Source organism: Sprattus sprattus (assembly GCF_963457725.1).
Source record: "Sprattus sprattus genome assembly, chromosome: 1".
NCBI classification, from domain to species: domain Eukaryota; kingdom Metazoa; phylum Chordata; class Actinopteri; order Clupeiformes; family Clupeidae; genus Sprattus; species Sprattus sprattus.
In genome coordinates this window covers 26,010,822-26,035,084 of record NC_137920.1, presented here as the reverse complement: position 1 = coordinate 26,035,084, position 24,263 = coordinate 26,010,822, and the positions used below count along the sequence as shown (strand labels likewise).

At 40.9% G+C, this 24,263-nt stretch overlaps 1 protein-coding gene across 1 annotated transcript in view; it reads left to right on the top strand.

Annotated features, from left to right (window-relative positions):
• Nucleotides 1-24,065, top strand: part of LOC308366628 (NACHT, LRR and PYD domains-containing protein 3-like) — a gene marked incomplete at its 3' end in the record, with an annotated part of 27,438 nt that extends 3,373 nt beyond the window's left edge. The window contains exons 5-11 of the mRNA XM_080840355.1: nt 768-897; nt 1,100-2,897; nt 9,171-9,341; nt 12,278-12,448; nt 13,512-13,682; nt 20,077-20,247; nt 23,888-24,065. Of these exons, the coding sequence (XP_080696481.1) occupies nt 768-897; nt 1,100-2,897; nt 9,171-9,341; nt 12,278-12,448; nt 13,512-13,682; nt 20,077-20,247; nt 23,888-24,065 (2,790 nt within the window). The remainder of the gene's footprint in view (nt 1-767; nt 898-1,099; nt 2,898-9,170; nt 9,342-12,277; nt 12,449-13,511; nt 13,683-20,076; nt 20,248-23,887) is intronic.
• Nucleotides 24,066-24,263: the final 198 nt, after the last annotated feature.

Here is a 24,263-nt window from a genome sequence, read left to right as displayed (position 1 = left end):
CTTTGACCCAGAATACGGGTGTGAGTGAGTGAGTGAGTGAGAGAGAGAGTGAGAGTGTGTGTGTGTGTTGAAGATAGAGAGAGCACTTCCAGTGTTGCTTGGTGCTTCTGAATGTGTTCATGTGACTGTGTGTGTGCAGACCTATCAGCTGCTCTTTAATGTTAGGTTGCATTGAAGGACGTGTGTCTTTGTGCAATTATTAGTGTCGCCGCGGTCAGCTTAATAGACCTTGACCCAAGATGTGTGTGATAAAGAGTTTGTGTGTGTGTTTGTGCAGATCCTGGTGTAAGGTTTGTTTAGCGCATCAATGATTAATGTGACTCTTTGTGTGGCTTATCTGTCACTTCAGTGTTCCGAGGAATGTTCTGACCCAGGATCAGTCCAGGTGTGGAGTGTGTGAGCAGCTACTGAGGGACCCAGTCATCACCACCTGTGGACACAGTTTCTGCAGGCAGTGCATCAGCAGCTACTGGAGCCAGTCTGCTCCATCAGGAGACTACAGCTGTCCCCAGTGCAGAAAGAGATCCAGAGCACAACCCTTTCTCAACCCTGACATAACCATGGCACAACCACTATTATACCCACATATAACCATGGCACAACCTCTGATATACCCACATATAACCATGACACAACCTCATGTATATCCCCCTACAGCCATGGCACAATCTTCTCTCTACCAACACAGAGAAATGGCACAGCTTCATCTAAAGCCTTTTTCAGCCATGGCACAAGTTCCTCCATATCAACACTCAGGCTCAGGGCAGAACCCTCTATACCAACACTTCCACATGGCACTGATTTCTCCCCAGCCTCCTTGGGATGAGCACATAGTCATGGAAGGAAGCAATCATCTCCAAACTGAGCATGCTCCTGTCAAAAGGGCCAAACTACCAGGTGAGTCTTTAAGTATTTCTTTCAAAACTGCTTCCAAGGGTTCCTACATGAATAGAAACACCATTTAGTTAAGAAACAAAATGATGATGACCTTTTGAAGTTCATTGTTCTCTGTTACTCTTGAAATATGGATTAGAGAGACGATAACAAATTAGTATGATGCTGATCTGATTTGTTTGTTTGTTTGTTTGATGCCAAATAGATGATGTCCTGAACAGAGTTCTGATGACTCATAAAGCCAGTATGAAGAGGAGGTTTGAGAGCATATCTGAAGGCATCATAAGATCAGAGACTCAAACACTCCTGAACAAGATCTACACAGAGCTCTACATCACAGAGGGAGAGAGTGAAGGGGTGAATAATGAACATGAAGTTTGGCAGGTAGAGTCAGCATCCAGATCACAAACTACAGAAGACACAGCAATCAACTGCAATGACATCTTCAAGCCCTTACCTGGACAGCAGAGACCCATCAGAACTGTCATGACCAAGGGCATTGCTGGCATTGGAAAAACCGTCTCAGTGCAGAAGTTCATCCTTGACTGGGCAGAGGAGAAAGCCAACCAGGATGTAGATTTCATGTTTATACTTCCGTTCCGTGAGCTGAATTTGGTCAAACATGATCAGTACACTCTTCACAGGCTCCTGCTGGACTTCCACCCTGAGCTTAGGGAGCTACAGGATGGTGAATACAAAGACTGCCATATTGTGTTCATCTTTGATGGTCTGGATGAGAGTCGACTTCCGTTGAATTTCCAAGAGAACCAGAAGTTGTCGGATGTGACACAAACATCATCAGTGGATGTGTTGTTGACGAGCCTCATTCAGGGAACTCTTCTTCCCTCTTCTCTCATCTGGATAACCTCCCGACCAGCAGCAGCCGGTCAGATCCCTTCACAGTGCATCAATCAGGTGACAGAAGTACGAGGGTTCAATGATCCACAGAAGGAAGAGTACTTCAGGAAGAGGATCAGTGACCAGAGTCAAGCCAACAGAATCATCTCACACATTAAGGCATCCAGGAGCCTCCACATCATGTGCCACATGCCAGTCTTCTGTTGGATCTCAGCCACTGTCCTTCAGCAGATACTTGAAGAGGATGATGGTAAGGAAGCCCCCAAAACCCTGACTGAGATGTTCATACACTTCCTGCTCATCCAGACCACCAGGAAGAACCAGAAGTATCAAGAGGAAAATGATATATATAGACAGAGGCTCCTGGAATCACATAAGGATGTCATATTGAAACTGGCAGAGCTGGCCTTCAAGCATCTGGAGAATGGCAATCTCATGTTCTATGAGGAAGACCTGAGAGAGTGTGGCATTGATGTGAGTGAAGCCTCAGTGTACTCTGGCATGTGCACTGAGATCTTCAGGGAGGAATGTGTGTTTCAGCACAAGAAGGTCTACTGCTTTGTGCATCTCAGCATCCAAGAGTTTCTTGCTGCACTTCATGTGTTTGCCTCCTACTTGAGTAAAAACATGGAGGCCCTGACACCATTTCTCAAAGGGAAGTCCATTTCTTTGCCAGATGTGCCTCTACATGAGCTGCTAAAGAATGCTGTGAACAAAGCTTTGGAGAGCAATAATGGACACCTTGATTTGTTTGTTCGCTTCCTTCATGGCATTTCTATGGAGTCAAATCAGAGAAATTTGATGGGTTTCCTGACACACACACACAGCAGCCCAGAAAGTGAGAAGAAGACTATCCGAAACCTGAAGGTGATGCAAAGGCCAAATATATCCCCTGAGAGATGCATCAATCTGTTCCACTGCCTGGTTGAAATGCATGATTCTTCTGTTCATGATGAAATCAAGGCTTTCCTGCAGGCAGAGAAGGGTTCAGTGAAACAGCTCTCACTGGCTCACTGCTCAGCCTTGGCTCATGTGCTTTTGATGTCTGGGGAGGTGCTGGATGAGTTTGACCTGAAGAAATACAAAACCTCTCCAGAAGGTCGTAGGAGACTGGTTCCAGCTGTGAGATGCTGCAGAAAGGCTCTGTGAGTTAATTTCTGCATTAACCTTGACACTGAATTCAGACTTGTTGTCATAGAAATGCTTTTGTTAAGAGGTGTTACTACAGGTAGCTTGGTACTATAGGTTTAAAGGTCCACTGTGTTTTTTTGCTTAAAGAAACTTAACTTGGTTTACATAAGTGTCTTTGAGAGAAGTAGAGCATCATTTTGTTTTTCCTTACCTGATGAAATGTTTCTCAAGTCTTTTGCACATTGTTTGCTACAACATTTACATCCAACCTGAGAAATAAGTAACCCTTCTGCAGTTCTACTCCTCCATATGGCATGAATGGGGAAGGAGGCACTCATAGTTTTATATTTTTTTCTTCTCTTGTCTCTCCGACAGACTTGCTGACTGTAAACTATCAGAGAGGTCATATGAGATTGTGGCCTCAGCTCTGCAGTCTGCAAACTCCCCCTTAAGAGAGCTGGATCTGAGTCACAGTGACCTGCAGCAGTCAGGAAAAATGCTGGGCTCTGCTCTACAGAGTCAAAACTGCAAACTGGAGACCCTGAGGTCAGTAATATTGGAGACCGTGTTAAGAGACGCATACTGTTTACTGTAGCCTGTCTTAACCATTCAATAGCAACATCAATGTTTTACTCTAGGCAGAATTTGCTCTCTGATTTCACAGTTTGTCATATCTGTTACACAATTTTGCTTTTGCAGGCTTGCTGGCTGTAAACTGACTGGAAGGTTTTTGGCCTTGACTCTTCAGGGGGCAAACCCCCAACTGAGAGAGCTAGACATCAGTGATGGCGAGCTTCAGGATAGTGGAGGAGAACTGCTCCATCAACCACTGAATCAAGACTGCAAAGTCAGGTCTGTATATTAAGAGAAAAGCTGTCGGACAGATAACCCATGTCTTCACACATTTCCTTCTTTACTAGTATTTATTATTTGGAAAGTGAAGAGGTGAAGAGGACATGTTTCTTACAGCTGCTTCCTCCCCCTCTGTTGACTCATCTGCTGTAGACTCAAGCACATCTCCTGTGCGGTCGTGGCGTCAGCTTTGCAGTTTTGTGTTTCTCAACTGAGTGTCTTGCATATGAGTGGCTGTGATCTGCAAACATCAGAAGAGGATCTGCTCTCTGGTCTTGGAAACCCCAACTGCCGACTGAAAACACTGAGGCAAGTAATATTGCTGTTTTTCTAAAAACATCATTGAGTCTTATTACTGTGTGACCAAGAGTCATAAATCTGGTATGTATGTAACCAGAGAAAACAACAGCTAAATTGTACCTTTGCTGTCACATAAGTTTAATTTAGTGATTCTCTCAAGTGTTTAGGTTCCAGATATATTTTGTTTAATAGAGAGATAGAAACAGAAAAGAAACATGCTGAGTGTCTGGGGACTAGAATGTAACCTGCCGCAGTCAGGAGAAATGCTGCTTTCTGCTCTACAGAGTGCAAACTGGAGACACTAAGGAAAGTAATATTGTATACCGTGTTAAAAGACACATTCTGTTAAGATTGTGTTAACCATACAATAGCAACATCAATGTTATACTGTTAGGTGAAAAATTCACTCTCAAGTTATTTCAGGACTCCAGAGTTGTAGATCAGTATATTTATTCGATAACAATTGCAATAGGGCTCACCCACGTCCGGCAGGCCAGAGAGAGACCCCCACTCACTCCCACACTCAAGCAGTTGAGAGAGAAGCCATATTAAACACATTGCACAAGGTTTATATAGATAGAAGTTTAGCGTTCTCTGGTGCCCAAACTATTTGTCAGCAAGGATAACCACGTGGGTCTCTGATGTCCGAGGCTCCCTGTCTTGCAAGGATGGCAGTTTTGCACAAGGTCGGAATAAGCACAGTTCGACCCTTCTTATCACCTCTGGTCGAAACATGCTCTGGCACATATGCAGACGAATTGGCACCTAATAATCTAAGTTACACATACACAAAAAAAACAGAAAAGCCATGTTCTTGTTTACATAAGCACATGATTCATAACAGTGCTTGGAGATTAACTCCATCATTTACTTTAGGTAGATTTTGCTCTCTGATTTTTCCCTTTAGGCGCCAGAGGTTTATTCCTAAAACGGTCGATTTTAACATTTTATTTTCTAAAGGCTGTATCTTAAAATGTATTAGAGATAGAGACTTTCTGTTAATTAGAGAAATGTTAAGGATGACCCAAAGTATATGTGGGGATTAAATATTACCATCTAATTACCATATTATGACGTCATATGGCGGCGGCCATCTTGGATTTTAGCATTTTCATGAAAAGTCCCATGTTTGAATGACAAAATGCAGAACTTCTTTCCCCAAAAAATTTCCCTCACCTTCTGTATACTATATTACACAATAGTGAATGCCCAGCTAAATAGTAAGTAGTAAACAAACTGTGTAAATCATTACTAATAAATGGCAGAAACAAACCGAATGCATGTAGCGGTAGGCTGGCCTTTTGCTGTACAGATTTTCTATTTACTACATACAGTAGGCACTCTGATTCCATGCATGGGGCACATATATAGTATTCATATGATACACAAACACATGTAGACAAGATCTGTTTGGTTTATGCATTCGGTTTGTTTCTGCCATTTATTAGTAATGATTTACACAGTTTGTTTAGCAAAACTCGGACCACCCTCATTCACATAGCTACTCCCCACCCTGCCTCTACGTTGCCCCCTCACTCTCCTGTGAACGCTTCTGCCTATTCTGACACACCCAGTGTCATTAGACAAAACCACGTTACGGTCTCCACGGAGAGGCACACTGTCGTCAGAAGAACAAGCTAGCTCGAGATGACTAGCGCGGTAAAAAGTCTGGACGCCTACAGTACTTCCAGCCTCGTTCCCCACACCACTAACACGCCTGCTTCCCTCCCGACGAACACCTCGACCCCGTGAAACATTGTTCCCTTCACTGACATCGGGCATTGTTTGGACATTGGGCTCGTTTTGTGCTTTGTGTAGGAATACACTTTGTCCAGCTGCCACTTCATTACAAGGCAGGGACTCATCTGCAACGGGAGTGCGGTCACTACACGCATCACCGTCATCTTCTGAAGGCAAATATTCCCCTTCAGAATCGGGAACCGCGAATAGCAGACCCAACACTTCGTTACAGGTGAACTTTTTTGATGCCACTATTTGTTTTGTAGAAGATAATCTAAGGCAAATACTCGCTCACGTTGAAAAAACTGCACTGACAGAATTGATCAAATGCTCTGTAGCTCCGCGTTTGCTCGCACTGATTCCTTCCGGTCTTGCTCGAATATTTTGTATAGAAAGCTGACGTCATTCTGAGTTGGGGATGAAGTATGACATGTCTGCCAACTAGTGGAGGGGAGTTTGAACGAAATTTGACACCCTATTTGACAAAATCAGGCTTTTTAGTCGGCGCCGCATCTTGTCGAGAAAACTCAACCGTGGCGCTTAAAGGGTTAACAATTTGTGATAGTCTGTTACACAATTTTGTTTTTGCAGACTTGCTGGCTGTACATTGACTGGAAGGTGTTTAGCCTTGACTCTTCAGGGGGCAAACCCCCACCTGAGAGAGCTGGACATCAGTGACAGCGAGCTTCAGGACAGTGGAGGAGAGTTGCTCCATCAACCACTGAATCAAGACTGTAAAGTCAGGTCTGAATATTTAGAGAAATGCTGTTGTACAGAAAACCCATGTCTTCACGCATATCTCTCTTTACTCCTCGTCAATTTCCAAATAAGAGATACTAGTAGATGACATGTTTCTTACAGCCGCTTCTTCCCCCCTGTAGACTCATCTGCTGTAGACTCAAGCACAGCTCCTGTGTGGTCGTGGCGTCAGTCTTGCAGTTTTGTGTTTCTCAACTGAGCGACTTGGATATGAGTGGGTGTGATCCGCAAACATCATTAGAGAAGCTGCTGTCTTGTCTTGGAAACCCAAACTGCCGACTGAAAATACTGAAGCAAGTAATATTTCTGTTTTTAGAGAAACATCATTGAGTTTTATTACTGTGTGATCAAGAGTCTTACATCCAGTATACAACCAGAAAAGAAAGTTGTACCTTTGCCGTCACATTAGTTTTATTTAGTGTTTCTCTCAAGTCTTTAGGTTTCATATATATTTAGTGTGAACCATACACAAGTTGCTGATAAAAGTCGTACACAATGGACAATTCCAGGTGTACCTACAAAGTGTAAACTTTCCTTTTATTAAGGTGTATTGGATTCAAAACACAATTCTCCATTTATTTCATCTAGTGCTAAGTATTTAATCAACTACATTGTTTTGACATCAGCAGACTCTGTCATTATCTCTATCTTCTTTCTCATGCGAATTTTGTTTAAGAGTGTCTTATCTATATTTTCGAGTGTACACACACACTCACATATTTTAAACATTTTTTGTCATGCTGTCTTTTAGACTTAAAGGCTGTAAACTCACACATGAGTCCTGTAAGGTTGTGGCCTCAATTCTGCAGTCAGCAAACCCCCTGCTAGAGCTGGACCTAAGCAACAACGTCCTGAGAGATTCTGGAGTTCAGCTTCTTTGCAAGGGACTGTCTACTCCTCACTGTAAACTGCAGACATTAAGGTAGGTCTTACAAAATCATGATTCCTGATAACATGAACAATTTCAACATAGTTCTGTATCACACATCACCACTTAAGCATTCAAATAGAATAAACAGTGAGTATTGAGTGTATAGTGTGTTTTTTCTTCAGGTTAAGTACGTGAATGGCAGGATAATGGAGTGTTCTCTTCTTATTTTTTTCCCCCATTGAATTCATTACACAATGAATTTACTACATTTAGTTTTTGTACTTTTCACAGTTTAACTGCAAACATAAAACAGTATAATGTAGGCTACTGTTTTGCAGTGCTGGATTGTCAGCTCGATGGTCATCTGTAGGAGTCTGCATGCCTCTTGACAGTTAGCATTTTCCAATACCAGAACATCAGGGATCTACGATTAGAAGACTCTCACTTCAGGCTCCAATATTAGAAGCCTCTGATGTTGTTGACATGCTGAAAGTCTGGTGTGGAAGTACTCATTTGAACATGGATGAGAGTTTGCTATTTAATAAGCATTTCACTGTGGCTCTGGAATGTTGAGAGTGTAGGGGTTGACTTGCTGACTTCCTAATGTGTAATAACTGTGACTGTTGGCCAGTGATAATGTTTGTCTTGTTCATATTTCATAAAATCGAGCTCCAATACTACACTGAGTATGGGCTCTGACTGCCATGCCAACAAGCATGACTGTTCTGCCTTCTCTACATGCTACACTACACCCCAGCAATATCATCATGACTTGTGCTTGTTAAATTTACATTTCATCTGACTGCAAAAGTCTTGTCTTAACCTCATAATTGATAGGCCCAAATCTACACTATTGTCCAGTAGTAAGAGAGAAGGGATGGGATAATTGATATGCTAAAGCATTGCCAGTGCTATCATGAATCAGAAGCTAATGTAAAATAATCCAGACTGTATCCTGGGGGTTTACTGGGCTTGATATCCAAGATGGCTATGTTTCTCACAACTCTCTCTCTCTCTCTCCCTCTCTGTGTATGAAATTGTGTGTGTCTCTTTCAGGCTCTCTGATTGTCATATCTCAGATGACGGTTATGTTTGTCTGGCTTTTACTCTGATGGCAAACCCCACCTGTGTGAAAGAGCTGGATGTGAGCAACAATAATCCTGGAGAATCAGCAAAGAACCTCTTATTTGCTACACTGAAGGATCCTCACTTTAAAATGGAGGAACTTCGGTATGTTCTCTAAAGTTTATTTACTTAAAATGACTAATTGAAGATAAATTTTGAAGACTGAAGATGTGATGAATTAAATTTCCTGAAAGAACAGGAGTAAAATTATTTGAAGAAGCATTCACACGAGAGATGATAGACGACAACATTATATCCATGAGGCTAGCTCCTATGTGCCCCACACAAAATCAAACTTCTAAACTTTTGTATATGATGATTAGATACTGCACAGACAAATGCATATGCAGGGAGGGGACTTAGGAATAACTACACTACACTTTTGCTTTGTAAAATTAAAGTGATATATACTGTTCTGTCGATGATTGTCTTCCAGACTAGCTGGTCATAGACTCAGTGATAAATCCTGTGAGATTGTGGCCTGTGCTCTGAAGTCATTAAACTGCCTGCTACAGCTGGACCAGAGTAACAATGACCTGAGAGATTCTAGTTTTGTCTGTGTCATTCTAAACGTTTGTACAGTAATGTTTTTATCCAAGCTCGATGCCATGTTCTACTCTCTGTCTCTCACTGTATGCAGACTTGCTGGCTGTAAGCTAACAGAGAGTTCATTTGAGATGGTCTCCTTAGCTCTGCAGTCTGCAAACTCCCCCTTTAAAGAGCTGGACCTCGGTCACACTGACCTGCAGCAGTCAGGAGAAATGCTGGGCTCTGCTCTACAGAGTTCAAACTGTAAACTGGAGACACTGAGGTCAGTAATATTTTACACTGTGTTAACAGGCGCATACTGTTAACTGTAGACTGTGTTAACCAGACAATAGCAACATCAATGTTTTAGTCTAGGCAGAATTGCTCTCTGATTTCACAATTTGTGATAGTCTGTTACACAATTTGGCTTTTGCAGGCTTGCTGGCTGTAAACTGACTGGAAGGTTTTTGGCCTTGACTCTTCAGGGGGCAAACCCCCACCTGAGAGAGCTGGACATCAGTGACAGCGAGCTTCAGGACAGTGGAGGAGAACTGCTCCATCAACCACTGAATCAAGACTGTAAAGTCAGGTCTGTAGATTAAGAGAAGAGCTGTTGGACAGATTACCCATTTCTTCACACATTTCCCTCTTTACTAGTATTTCTTATTTGGAAATTGAAGAGGTGTAGAGGACATGTTTCTTACAGCCGCTTCCTCCCACTCTGTAGACTCATCTGCTGTAGACTCAAGGACAGCTCCTGTGCGGTCGTGTTGTCAGTCTTGCAGTTTTGTGTTTCTCAACTGAGTGACTTGGACATGAGTGGCTGTGATCTGCAAACATCAGAAGAGAAGCTGTTTTCCTGTCTTGGAAACCCAAACTGCCGACTGAAAATACTGAAGCAAGTAATATTGCTGTTTTTAGAGAAACATCATTGAGTTTTATTACTGTGTGATCAAGTGTCTTACATCCAGTATACAACCAGAAAAAAAAGTTGTACCTTTGCCGTCACATTAGTTTTATTTAGTGTTTCTCTCAAGTCTTTAGGTTTCATATATATTTAGTTTGAACCATACACAAGTTACTGATAAAAGTCGTACACAATGGACAAGTTCCAGGTGTACCTACAAAGTGTAAACTTTCCTTTTATTAAGGTGTATTGGATTCAAAACACAATTCTCCATTTATTTCATCCAGTGCTAAGTATTTAATCAACTACATTGTTTTGACATCAGCAGACTCTGTCATTATCTCTATTTTCTTTCTCATGCGAATTTTGTTTAAGAGTGTCTTATCTATATTTTCAAGTGTACACACACACTCACATATTTTAAAACATTTTTGTCATGCTGTCTTTTAGACTTAAAGGCTGTAAACTCACACATGAGTCCTGTAAGGTTGTGGCCTCAATTCTGCAGTCAGCAAACCCCCTGCTAGAGTTGGACCTAGGCAACAACGTCCTGAGAGATTTTGGAGTTCAGCTTCTTTGCAAGGGACTGTCTACTCCTCACTGTAAACTGCAAACATTAAGGTTGGTCTTACAAAATCATGATTCCTGATAACAACAATATCAGCATAATTCTTTATCACACATCACCACTTTAGCATTCAAATGGAATAAACAGTGAGTATTGAGTGTAAAGTGTGTTTTTTTTCTTCAGGTTAAGTATGTGAATGGCAGGATAATGGAGTGTTCTCTTCTTATTTTTTTTTCTCATTGAATTCCTTACACAATGAATGAACATTTAGTTTTTGTACTTTTCACAGTTTTACTGCAAACATAAAACAGTATAATGTAGGCTATTGTTTTGCAGTGCTGGATTGTCAGCTCGATGGTCATCTGTAGGAGTCTGCATGCCTCTTGACAGTTAGCATTTTCCAATACCAGAACATCAAGGATCTACGGTTAGAAGACTCTCACTTTAGGTTCTAATATTAGAAGCCTCTGATGTTGTTGACATGCTGATAGTCTGGTGTGGAATTACTCATTTGAACATGGATGAGAGTTTGCTATTTAATAAGCATTTCACTGTGGCTCTGGAATGTTGAGAGTGTAGGGGTTGACTTGCTGACTTCCTAATGTGTAATAACTGTGACTGTTGGCCAGTGATAATGTTTGTCTTGTTCATATTTCATAAAATCGAGCTCCAATACTACACTGAGTATGGGCTCTGACTGCCATGCCAACAAGCATGACTGTTCTGCTTGCTTTACATGCTACAATACACCCCACCAATATTGTCATGACTTGTGCTTGTTAAATTGACTGCAATAATCTGGTCTTAACCTCAGCATCGATAGGCCCAAATCTACACTATTGTCCAGTAGTAAGAGATAAGGATGGGATTTTGATAAACTCAATCATTGCCAGTGCTTTCATGAATCAGAAGCTTAAGTAAAGTGATCCAGACTGTATCTTGGGGGTTTACTAGGCTTGATATCCAAGATGGCTATGTTTCTCACAACTCTCTCTCTCCCTCTCTGTGTATGAAATTGTGTGTGTCTCTTTCAGGCTCTCTGATTGTCATATCTCAGATGACGGTTATGTTTGTCTGGCTTTTACTCTGATGGCAAACCCCTCCTGTGTGAAAGGGCTGGATGTGAGCAACAATAATCCTGGAGAATCAGCAAAGAACCTGTTGTTTGCTACACTGAATGATCCTCACTTTAAAATGGAGGAACTTCGGTATGTTCTCTAAAGTTTTTTTTAACTTTAAAATGACTAATTGAAGATAGATTTTGCAGACTGAAGATGTGATGAATTAAATTTCCTGAAAGAACAGGAGTGAAATTTGAAGAAGCATACACACGAGAGATGATAGACGACAACATTAGATCCATGAGGCTAGCTCCTATGTGCCCCACACAAAATCAAACTACTAAACTTTTGTATATGATGATTAGATACTGCATAGAAAAATGCATATGCAGGGAGGGGACTTAGGAATAACTACACTACACTTTTAGTTTGTAAAATTAAAGTGATATATACTGTTCTGTCGATGGTTGTCTTCCAGACTAGCTGGTCATAGACTCAGTGATAAATCCTGTGAGATTGTGGCCTGTGCTCTGAAGTCATTAAACTGCCTGCTACAGCTGGACCAGAGTAACAATGAGCTGAGAGATTCTAGTTTTGTCTGTGTCACGTCTAAACGTTTGTACAGTAATGTTTTTATTAAAGCTCGATGCCATGTTCTACTCTCTGTCTCTCGCTCTATGCAGACTTGCTGGCTGTAAGCTAACAGAGATTTCATTTGAGATGGTCTCCTTAGCTCTGCAGTCTGCAAACTCCCCCTTAAAAGAGCTGGACCTCGGTCACACTGACCTGCAGCAGTCAGGAGAAATGCTGGGCTCTGCTCTACAGAGTTCAAACTGTAAACTGGAGACACTGAGGTCAGTAATATTGTACACTGTGTTAACAGGCGCATACTGTTAACTGTAGACTGTGTTAACCAGACAATAGCAACATCAATGTTTTAGTCTAGGCAGAATTGCTCTCTGATTTCACAATTTGTGATGGTCTGTTACACAATTTGGCTTTTGCAGGCTTGCTGGCTGTAAACTGACTGGAAGGTTTTTGGCCTTGACTCTTCAGGGGGCAAACCCCCACCTGAGAGAGCTGGACATCAGTGACAGCGAGCTTCAGGACAGTGGAGGAGAACTGCTCCATCAACCACTCAATCAAGACTGTAAAGTCAGGTCTGTATATTAAGAGAAGAGCTGTTGGACAGATTACCCATTTCTTCACACATTTTCCTCTTTACTAGTATTTCTTATTTGGAAATTGAAGAGGTGTAGAGGACATTTTTATTACAGCCGCTTCCTCCCACTCTGTAGACTCATCTGCTGTAGACTCAAGCACAGCTCCTGTGCAGTCGTGTTGTCAGTCTTGCAGTTTTGTGTTTCTCAACTGACTGACTTGGACATGAGTGGCTGTGATCTGCAAACATCAGAAGTGAAGCTGTTTTCTTGTCTTGGAAACCCCAACTGCCAACTGGAGTCACTGAAGTCAGTAAAACTGTTCAGAAAGGCCTATCTACATAAACACAAGTGCTTGTTCGTGTGTGCATGCCAGTGTGTGTATAGCATTGAATCCACACTGAACTGAAGACACAAAAATAATTTTTGAAGGAGGCTCTACAAGTTTGCAAAACTTTATTCCATGTTCTCTGTGGTGGTAAACTAAAAGAGTGGTCTGCTGTATATCCTCTCACACTGGCATTCATGCATACTATTTCCTTTCACACATGTGTTTTCCTATAACAAGACAGTGACTTTGATAGCGACAGAGTATTGCTCCAAATTGGGCAAGACATATTTATAAAGGAAGCGGTCAAGCTGTAATGCTACAAAGTTTTTAATTTCTGCAAATAGAGGATTTTGTGATGAAAAAGAATTCCAAGCACACATTTTTTTCTTAACTACTCTCTGTCTCTTTACCTCTCACTCCATGCAGACTTGCTGACTGTAAGCTAACAGAGGAATCATGTAAGGCTGTAGCCTCTGCCCTGCAGTCATCTGTCTCCCTGACCGAACTGGACTTCACAAACAGTGAACTGAAGGATTCTGGAGTTCAGCTTCTCTCTGCAGGACTAAGTAGCCCTCACTGTAAACTACAGAAACTAAGGTTTGTGTTTGTCTCATTCTAGTATCTAGTATTACTCCTGATTGGATCTTTTGATGCATGTGCTAGATTAGTTTGCTGTCCATGAACTGTTCACACTTCTGTCTATACAAAACCATCTGCATTTTGGCCAAAAGTAACAGGACACTCCTTCCAACTATCAATGTCGCCTGGTACACTAAGTAGTTGTAATGTTGTATTGGAGGTTAAACACATATTCTAAAATGATTGGGTGTAGGTGGTCAGTAAATGGATTCAGAGTGTTGTCTCAAAGTGATATTTCTTCAGGGGATAATTACAATTACTTTGACCCATGGTATGGATTCGCCAGTCAATCAGTGTGGGTTTGCATTGTTGCAGACTTTTTACAACACTTTTGCACTTTTATAATCGCTGCCTAGCAAGAGCCAGCTAGAAATCATCATGACGTGTTTTCATTCATTACTGTAAGAACATGTTTAATGCTTAAATATAACTGCAAAGCGTCCCATTTGTATTGTTTGTAGTAAATGTCTGTTAATCATTTTTTAATCAATTTAAATTTCTCAGATACAGAGGCTCCCCAAGGAGACCAAAATAAGTTAGTAATTTCATACCACAGGAATGGAGACCTGCCGACCCTAGACTTTTTTTTAGGGTGGGTAGAAAAATCAGGAATAATGGGGCGCATCAAGTGAGAGAGCGCATGGCTTCTAGAGCATGGCAACCCGACCCAAGCCCGTCGGAACCCATCGGGTTGGGCCGGGTTCGGACAAATATTAAAAATGTATAAGCGGGCTCGGGTCGGGCTCAACACATCAGCGCGATAATGCATTGAACATTCCAAATTTAAAATATCTTAATAAATAGTCAAGCCAACTGTCTGCTTCACATGATGCAAAAGTTATTTTTTGTCAAATAAAATCAATTACATTTAGGTCCTACATTTTAGGATAACAGCTTTCTTCCTGTGGCGGGAATTTGTTTATGTCCGTGACAACACGATTACAGGAGGCAAAATGGCATCACGGAGAAAGTTCATCTGGAGACTTTAAAATGATACTAAACGAAGGGAAATCTACTGTATGCAGATATTTCTGCTGAGTAGACGATGCAAATTCTAATTTGGTTGTTGGATATGTCCAATGTCCAAAGAAGTGTGAAGTTTTAATGAAATATGATTGATGCAACTATCCTTCTCCACAACAACATGGATTAACACGCTAAGGTCCAAGGCCTTTTAGACTTTTCTAAGTTGTCTGACATGCCTTGATGTTTTTGTAAATTTTGCTTAACTAAAAACATTGATGCACAAATGGAATATATGATTATATTCTAGAAGACCTCAGCAATAATATCATGTAAGTAAAAGGAATGTAGTACAAAAAAGTTTAATTTAAATCAAATGTCAACATACCCTTGGAAAAACCTTGTTTCAGAGGTGCTCAGACTTTGTACAAAAACACATTGTAAAGATTTATTCACAAGACTTTTTATTTCTGAGCCTTGTAAACATAGGTGTTGGCTAAACACATGTTAGTTTAGCATTCAGACAGTATGTCTTGTTTCACTACCACATATTTATAATTTCAGAGTGTCCTGTGCCATTCCTAAATCTGTGCCCCTACAAATGCATATTGATGAGTTGGTGTGAACAAACCTGTGACACCTCTCGCAAAGACAAAGGCCATATCCTAATGGCCCTAGAATGTCTTTGTGGCCCAAAACCCCCGGAGTGAATCTTGCCACACCATGACCCAATGGAGATCACTGAATCACCATACCCTTATCATATGAATAGCTGTCATTTGCTAATGGGTGGGTCCTTAGCAGCAGAAACCCCACTCAGATACTAGAAAGTGCAACACATCAGTTCTATTCCCCTGAGAAAGTGCTTATTTAAAAATTTTGAACTGTATATATTATAAAAGAAAAGGGTTCAATGTTTCCGTGGTTGTTCTTTTTATGTCTCTAAGACGAAAACTCGCGGAGATAAAAAAAGATCTTCAATGGTAAGACTTGTCTGTTGTGCCTCCGTTGGTGTAGCATGAAACGTGAGTTTTATTAAAGCATAGCGTTTGTAATGTGTAGCTATTTCATTACGTTTGTTAACCTTTCCTGCTGTCTGTCTCTGAAAGTTGGAGATTGCAGGGGAGTAAAATGCTCCACGGCCGAAGTAGATTACATGTTTTTAACTTCGGGGTTAATTCCCTCTCCTTTAAGTCTGCTGCTGGTTAATAAATACAGACCGCAGGAAAGGTTAACAAACGGGATGAAATAGCTACACATTACACACGCTATTAATATGCTTTAATTAAACTCACGTTACTCACATACTGGTTAACACTGTTACAGCACAAATGTTTGTCGCTAGTACATCCTAACTATGCGTCACCTTTGTCCTTTGTCCTTGTACGTGCTCCTCTTAAAGGAGCCGCACCATTTTACTAAACGTTCTTGCAATGTGAATCATTTAATTTAAATATGCTTATTGGCCTTATTGTGTACGGTTGTGTGTTTAACAGCGCTTGTTTGTGTGCAAGAGAGAGCATTTAACTGTTGATGCCCCAGTTTAATAAAGCCAGGATATTCATAAAAGATGTACGTCAATGTGGCATAAGTAGGCTACTATGAACAGTTGAGAAATTAATTCCGTCGGGCTCGGTTCGGATTCGAAAAAAATAATGGTAATGGCTGTCGGTCTCGGTCCGGGCTCGGTTACTATTCTGTCGGTTGAGGGCCGGGCTCGGACAGAAAAAAACCGTCCCGAGCCACGCTCTAATGGCTTCACATGAAGATTCACCACCTTCGCTAACTAGACAGGGAACAAGCATGACATGAATTTTTTTTCCTTTTCACCCTTGTCTCAACACACTCAACTTGTCCACTTTTTCAAAACACTTATGCAAGCTAAACTATGGATACTTTTCCATTGCTTAGATACAAAATGCATTCAATGACCACCAATGCGCCAGATACGGCCTCCATCATCCATCAAGCATCCATCAAGCAACGCCTGTCATGTGAGCCAGGCGTTAATCTCTGTAAACAGTGTGCTCCTGGCTCATGAGAAGTATTAGACATTTGTTGTCATTCGTTGTCTGTTCTCTTTGTTGCGAGGCAACCAAAAGAGTAGCTCCTCACCAGGCGAGTCCAGTGAGCAGAGAGGGGTATCTGCACCTTTGGAGTGGGCGAACAAGAGAAAAAGATACATGGAACTAGTGGTCTTTGTGGTCCAAGTGGCATCAGGATAAAGGTTTGTAGAGGCTGTTTACGTAGGTTCCGGATTAAACCATATGCAATGGATGAATTCCAGGTGTACCTACAGCATGTATGAAGAGAAAAATATAGATGTAGTTGTCGCTGAAGACATTTTCCCACCATTACTGCTGCATATGTAAGTCTTATGATAGTAGGGCTATCAATGAGACAAAGGGACCCAAAAATAAAACCGTTACAAACATATTTATCCAAAGTTGCATACAATAGCATATTGCATTGCCCAGGAACTGAACCCCGGTCAGAATTGTGACCCGGCATCGGAAAAGGGGGAACAGCATTTAAGGTTTTTTTTTCCAAATGAGTGATTTTCGTTTTTTTGCAGAATGTGCAAGTTGAAGTCATGAAGAAGCCACTCCATGTTTTAGATAACAGTATTGGTTACCTTAAAAGTATACATTTTGTTGTTGAAGTTGGTACAGTTTTGTTAAATTCTCCTTCGCTCTCGTGGCACTTGGGGGGGGTGTTACCTAATTACCATATGAACTGCTGGATCGCGTTTGTTATTTTTTTCAACCAATCAGCTGCACGTTACAATACACATGGCTACTTATACAGCATCATACTCCACTATTCTTATCCAGATGGAAATCTGACTTCTGAATCTGAAGATGAGTGCACAGATGATGAACGCGATTTCATCAAACTGGAGAACATCCCTAGTCTACAGCTGACCTTAGGCGACGAGGAAGAATCTTTCGGCCTCGCAGCAGAGGAGCTGGAGCGTGACATATCAGATGCTATCTCTACAGTAACTTTGACTTCAAATGCAACGCAAGAAGAAAGGAGAACTCTCTCCTCGGGAGACATTCGTGTAGCAACAAACTTTCTCCAGAGCTTATGTACAAGTTACGGAGTGATTCTCTAGCAGCCGAGAGAGAGTGGCAGGACATGCGAATCATTGGACATCTTGAGGCAAACAGACGTTCAGTAGTTACTTCGGAGATGACTACATCCACCAAAAAGCCAGCAGCAGACGTAAAGGAAAGGGAATTAACCCCGAAATTAAAAACATGTAATCTACTTCGGCAGTGTAGCATTTTACTCCCCTGCAATCTTTACGTTCAGAGACAGACAGCAGGAAAGGTTAACAAACGGAATGAAATAGCTACACATTACACCGCTTTAATAAAACTCACGTTTTATGAGACACCAAAAGAGGCTCAACAGACAAGTCTTACCATTGAAGATCTTTTTGCACGCCGACGTTCGTTCTGAAAACTATCTACATCCAACCAGCTAGGTTTATCCATGGTGTTGTGGAGAACGAGAGTTGCATCAATCATATTTCATTAAAACTTCACACTTCTTACATTGGACATATCCACCAGCCTAATTACAATTGTCATTGTCTACTTAGCAGAAATATCTCCATACAGTAGATTTCCCTTCGTTTAGTATCATTTTAAACTTCCCAGATGACTGTATTGCCCCCGCTCGTCAAGTGAAACGTGTCCAGGAAAAAAGGCTCCTTTGTCTGGATAGCCAGAGCTAGCATAACTGCCATTCAAATCCAATGGTAATGCTACCTAGCTAGGTATGCTAACTGTCGGTATCCATCGTTAACTCGTTAATCGTTAACCATCATGTCAGGGGAGGGGACTTAGGAATAACTACACTACACTTTTGCTTTGTAAAATTAAAGTGATATATACTGTTCTGTCGATGATTGTCTTCCAGACTAGCTGGTCATAGACTCAGTGATAAATCCTGTGAGATTGTGGCCTGTGCTCTGAAGTCATTAAACTGCCTGCTACAGCTGGACCAGAGTAACAATGAGCTGAGAGATTCTAGTTTTGTGTGTGTCATTCTAAACGTTTGTACAGTAATGTTTTTATTAAAGCTCGATGCCATGTTCTACTCTCTGTCTCTCGCTCTATGCAGACTTGCTGGCTGTAAGCTAACAGAGATTTCATTTGAGATGGTCTCCTTAGCTCTGCAGTCTGCAAACTCCCCCTTAAAAGAGCTGGACCTCGGTCACACTGACCTGCAGCAGTCAGGAGAAATGCTGGGCTCGGCTCTACAGAGTTCAAACTGTAAACTGGAGACACTGAGGTCAGTAATATTGTACACTGTGTTAACAGGCGCATACTGTTAACTGTAGACTGTGTTAACCAGACAATAGCAACATCAATGTTTTAGTCTAGGCAGAATTGCTCTCTGATTTCACAATTTGTGATGGTCTGTTACACAATTTGGCTTTTGCAGGCTTGCTGGCTGTAAACTGACTGGAAGGTTTTTGGCCTTGACTCTTCAGGGGGCAAACCCCCACCTGAGAGAGCTGGACATCAGTGACAGTGAGCTTCAGGATAGTGGAGGAGAACTGCTCCATCAACCACTGAATCAAGACTGCAAAGTCAGGTCTGTATATTAAGAGAAAAGATGTCGGACAGATAACCCATTTCTTCACACATTTCCCTCTTTACTAGTATTTCTTATTTGGAAATTGAAGAGGTGTAGAGGATATGTTTCTTACAGCCGCTTCCTCCCACTCTGTAGACTCATCTGCTGTAGACTCAAGGACAGCTCCTGTGCAGTCGTGTTGTCAGTCTTGCAGTTTTGTGTTTCTCAACTGAGTGACTTGGACATGAGTGGCTGTGAACTGCAAACATCAGAAGAGAAGCTGTTTTCTTGTCTTGGAAACTCCAACTGCCAACTGGAGACACTGAAGTCAGTAAAACTGTTCAGAAAGGCCTATCTTCATAAACACAAGTGCTTGTTCGTGTGTGCATGCCCGTGTGTGTATAGCATTGAATCCACACTGAACTGAAGACACAAAAATACATTTTGAAGGAGGCTCTACAAGTTTGCAAAGCTTTATTCCATGTTCTCTGTGGTGGTAAACTAAAAGAGTGGTCTGCTGTATATCCTCTCACACTGGCATTCATGCATACTATTTCCTTTCACACATGTGTTTTCCTATAACAAGACAGTGACTTTGATAGCGACAGAGCATTGCTCCAAATTGGGCAAGACATATTTATAAAGGAAGCGGTCAAGCTGTATTGCTACAAAGTTTTTGATTTCTGCAAATGGAGGATTTTGTGATGAAAAAGAATTCCAAGCAGACATGTATTATTTAAATGTGATTTTTTTTTTCTTAACTACTCTCTGTCTCTTTACCTCTCACTCTATGCAGACTTGCTGACTGTAAGCTAACAGAGGAATCATGTAAGGCTTTAGCCTCTGCCCTGCAGTCATCGGTCTCCCTGACCGAACTGGACTTCACAAACAGTGAACTGAAGGATTCTGGAGTTAAGCTTCTCTCTGGAGGACTTAGTAGCCCTCACTGTAAACTACAGATATTAAGGTTGGTGTTTGTCTCATTCTAGTATCTAGTATTACTCCTGATTGGATCTTTTGATGCATGTGCTAGATTAGTTTGCTGTCCATGAACTGTTCACACTTCTGTCTATACAAAACCATCTGCATTTTGGAGAAAGTGACAGGACACTCCTGCCACCTATCAATGTCTCCTGGTAAACTAAGTAGTTGTAATGTTGTAATGAAGGTTTAACACTTTTTCTAAAATGATTGGGTGTAGGTGGTCAGTAAATGGATTCAGAGTGTTTTCTCAAAGTGATATTTCTTCAGGGGAAAATTACAATTACTTTGACCCATGGTATGTATTCGCCAGTCAATTAGTGTGGGTTTGGATTGTTGCAGACTTTTTACCACACTTTTGCACTTGTACTGTATAATCGCTGCCTAGCAAGAGCCAGCTAGAAATCATCATGACGTGTTTTCATTCATTACTGTAAGAACATTTTTAATGCTTAAATATAACTGATACAAAGTGTCCCATTTGTATTGTTTGAAGTAAAGGTCTGTTAATCATTTTTTAATCAATTTAAATTTCTCAGATAGAGAGGCTCCCCAAGGAGACCAAAATAAGTTAGTAATTTCATACCACAGTAATGGAGACCTCAGTCAGGCAATGGTAGAAAAATCAGGAATAATGGGGCACATAAAGTGAGAGAGCGCATGGCTTCACATAAAGATTCACCACCTTCGCTTACTAGACAGGGAACAAACATGACTTTTCATTTTTTTTCCTTTTCACACTTGTCTCAACACACTCAACTTGTCCACTTTTTCAAAACACTTATGCAAACTAAACTATGGATACTTTTCCATTGCTTAGATACAAAATGCATTCAATGACCACCAATGCGCCAGATACGGCCTCCATCATCCATCAAGCATCCATCAAGCAATGCCTGTCATGTGAGCCAGGCGTTAATCTCTGTAAGCAGTGTGCTACTGGCTAATGAGAAGTATTAGACATTTGTTGCCATGCGTTGTCTATTCTCTTTGTTGCGAGGCTAATGATACATGGAACTAGTGGTCTTTGTGGTCCAAGTGGCATCAGGTTAAAGGTTTACAGTAGAGGCTGTTTACGTAGGTTCCGGATTAAACCATATGCAATGGATGAATTCCATTTGTACCTACAGCATGTATGAAGTGAAAAATATAGATGTAGTTGTCGCTGAAGACATTTCCCCACCATTACTGCTGTATATGTAAGTCTTGGGCTATCAATGACACAAAGGGACCCAAAAATGCAGCCGTAACAAACATATTTATCCAAAGTTGCATACAATAGCATATTGCATTGCTCAGGAACTGAACCCTGGTCAGATACTTGTTCGTCAACAACAATAACCACTGTACCACTGATTACACAGGGTACATTTGCCACACTCAAAAGTGATATACAGTATACAGTATTGTGACAGGCAAACCAAAATATCACAAATGTTTGTTCTTGGTGTCATGGCAACAGCTTGCCTTGAAATATTGATTGTATATGGAGAATTTTAGGTTTGAATAAGCTGTGCTAAAGATTCTTTCCTAAAGTATCAAGGCAAGGGAGAATGTTGCGGTACTGTAAATGTGAAGTTCATAATTTCACCCCTGATCAGCATTAGGGCTGCAGGACACTTCTAGTGATAGTCTCATGTGATGTTGTTTTACTCACTGCACTGGTAAAGAAAAGTGCCTGCTCAGTTTCTTTTGTACTATAGTATACGACTGAGAGTTTAGCATGGAGCTACATTTCATATTAACTGTTTTATTTTGTATTACAAAATATACGGGGTGTCATACGTTTTTCTTTCCTTTTGCAATGCAACACTAAGTTGCCTAGTTTAATGGGAGAGAGCATATGCTATAGTTATGGCAGCATGAGTCACTTTTGGGTGAAGTATGAAGTGTTTTGGTGGTTGTTTGGCAACAATGGTTAACTAATGTTCTGAGGTGTGTGTCTGTGAAGAGATTTGAAGAAGTGGGCATGGTATTGAGACAAGTGTGAATATTATTGGAAAAAACTGTTAATATTTTATCAGTTGAAGGGAGAGGAGTGTTCATCACAGAGTTCGTATCACATGGGCCAAACGTATGACATCATAACTAAAACACCCCAGTCCTTATCACTGAGAAACACAGAGGCACACAGATATAAATGGCACATTCAGGAACACACAGATATCTGCTTACCCTACTTCTAATGCTGAAAAGATAAAGGCATCTGAGTAGAATTATATGACTTTAGTTCTGAATGGAATCTCTGGAAACGTTTTGTTCTTCAACATCTTGGGATTCATCATCAGCTAGTTTTTAATAGCTCCATTTATGAATGCTGTTATTGATTTATCTGCTCTTACAATACATTGGGTAACACTTTCTATGAAGCCTAGCTTTATAAGGCCTATAAGGGAATTATAAGGGCCTTAATAATGCCTTATAAAGTAGCTATAAGTCATTGTAGCAATCATTATAACTATGGTTAAAAGTCATTGTGATGACATTATACACCTTTATGATACATTATATCAGTTAATTATGAATGGTTATGTGTTAACCCTCTTCGTGTCCGATGGATTCCACCCCAGCACGTTCTTGTTTGCTGAATTCCACTTCAGCAAGGGCCGTGCCATCGGGATCCCACGCCATTATCAAGAGCTCCGTTCTCACGACTCCAAGTCTCCTTTGACTGTCTTGTGCCGTATATCTCAGTTCCGTGCCTGTCGTGTAGTGAAGCTTCAAAGTAAAGACAAGCAGGATGATCTTAACACTCTTTACTGAGAACTGTCAGCAGCATGAAAGTATGTGACTAGTAGCATTGAGGTTCACTCTTCTTCTGCTCTATGTACGTAAATTAGCTAGCATTAATTATGGAACAGTGCCTCCTAGTGGTAGCACAATATAGAACAGTATTGCAGAACACAACAGTGCCCTATCGTGAGTGAAGCAGATTAGGACTCTGTACATTTGCAATCCTGAGTTTGTTTCTGTGTTTGTTCCCCAGTTAGTTTTAATAGTTAATCCCCGTTTGACATTTGACAGATACACAGACTAATGATCACATATTTGTAATGAATCATTCTGTCTAAGATTATAGCCATTTATATTTAACTGACATAATGTATCATAAAGGTGGTTATGAGTGCTTATTATTGTGAAGACATTATACATAGTTACAATGAGTGCTACAATAACTTATAGCTACTTTTTAAAGGCATTATTATTGCCCTTATAGGGCCATATAAATGCAGGCGTCATAGAAAGTCTAACTGACACAGACTGACGATCACATATTTATAATGCATTATTCCGTCTTAAATTATAACCATTTTTAATTAACTGATATAATGTTTCATAAAGGTGGTTATGAATCATTGTGAAGAGATTATACATAATTATAATGATTGCTATAATGACATAAAGCTACTTTATAAGTCATTATTAAGGCCCTTATAATGCCCTTATAGGGCCTTATAAAGCTAGGCTTCATAAAAAGTGTTACCATCATTTGTTTTACATAAATAAATGTGTAGGATTTTGACTGACAAAATACCTGAATAAAATAGTTGAATTAACGAATACCGTACATACCTCTAATGCATTTCCCTTCTATAATAATGAGGAAAGATGATCTCTTGTTTCAGACTGTCCGGTTGTCTCATCACACATGAGGGCTGTTCTTTCTTGGCCTCTGCCCTCAAATCAAACCCCTCCTACCTGAAACAGCTGGATCTGAGCTACAATCACCCAGGAGACTCAGGGGTCAGAGAGCTCACAGAAAGACTGAATGATACCAACTGTAAACTAGAGGCTTTCAGGTGAGTGCTGGGTGTTAATTTGGGTGTAAATAATATTTAGATTTTAGGTGACATATTCTGGATAGACTTTGTCTGGGAATTCCCCGCCCCTTCACTGCATTTCATTTGCTCAGTTAGTCTGGCAAACTACTAAATGGAGGTCCACTTCACTCACGTAATTGGACACGCCTTTAACCAATCAGACCAACGATACTATACAACG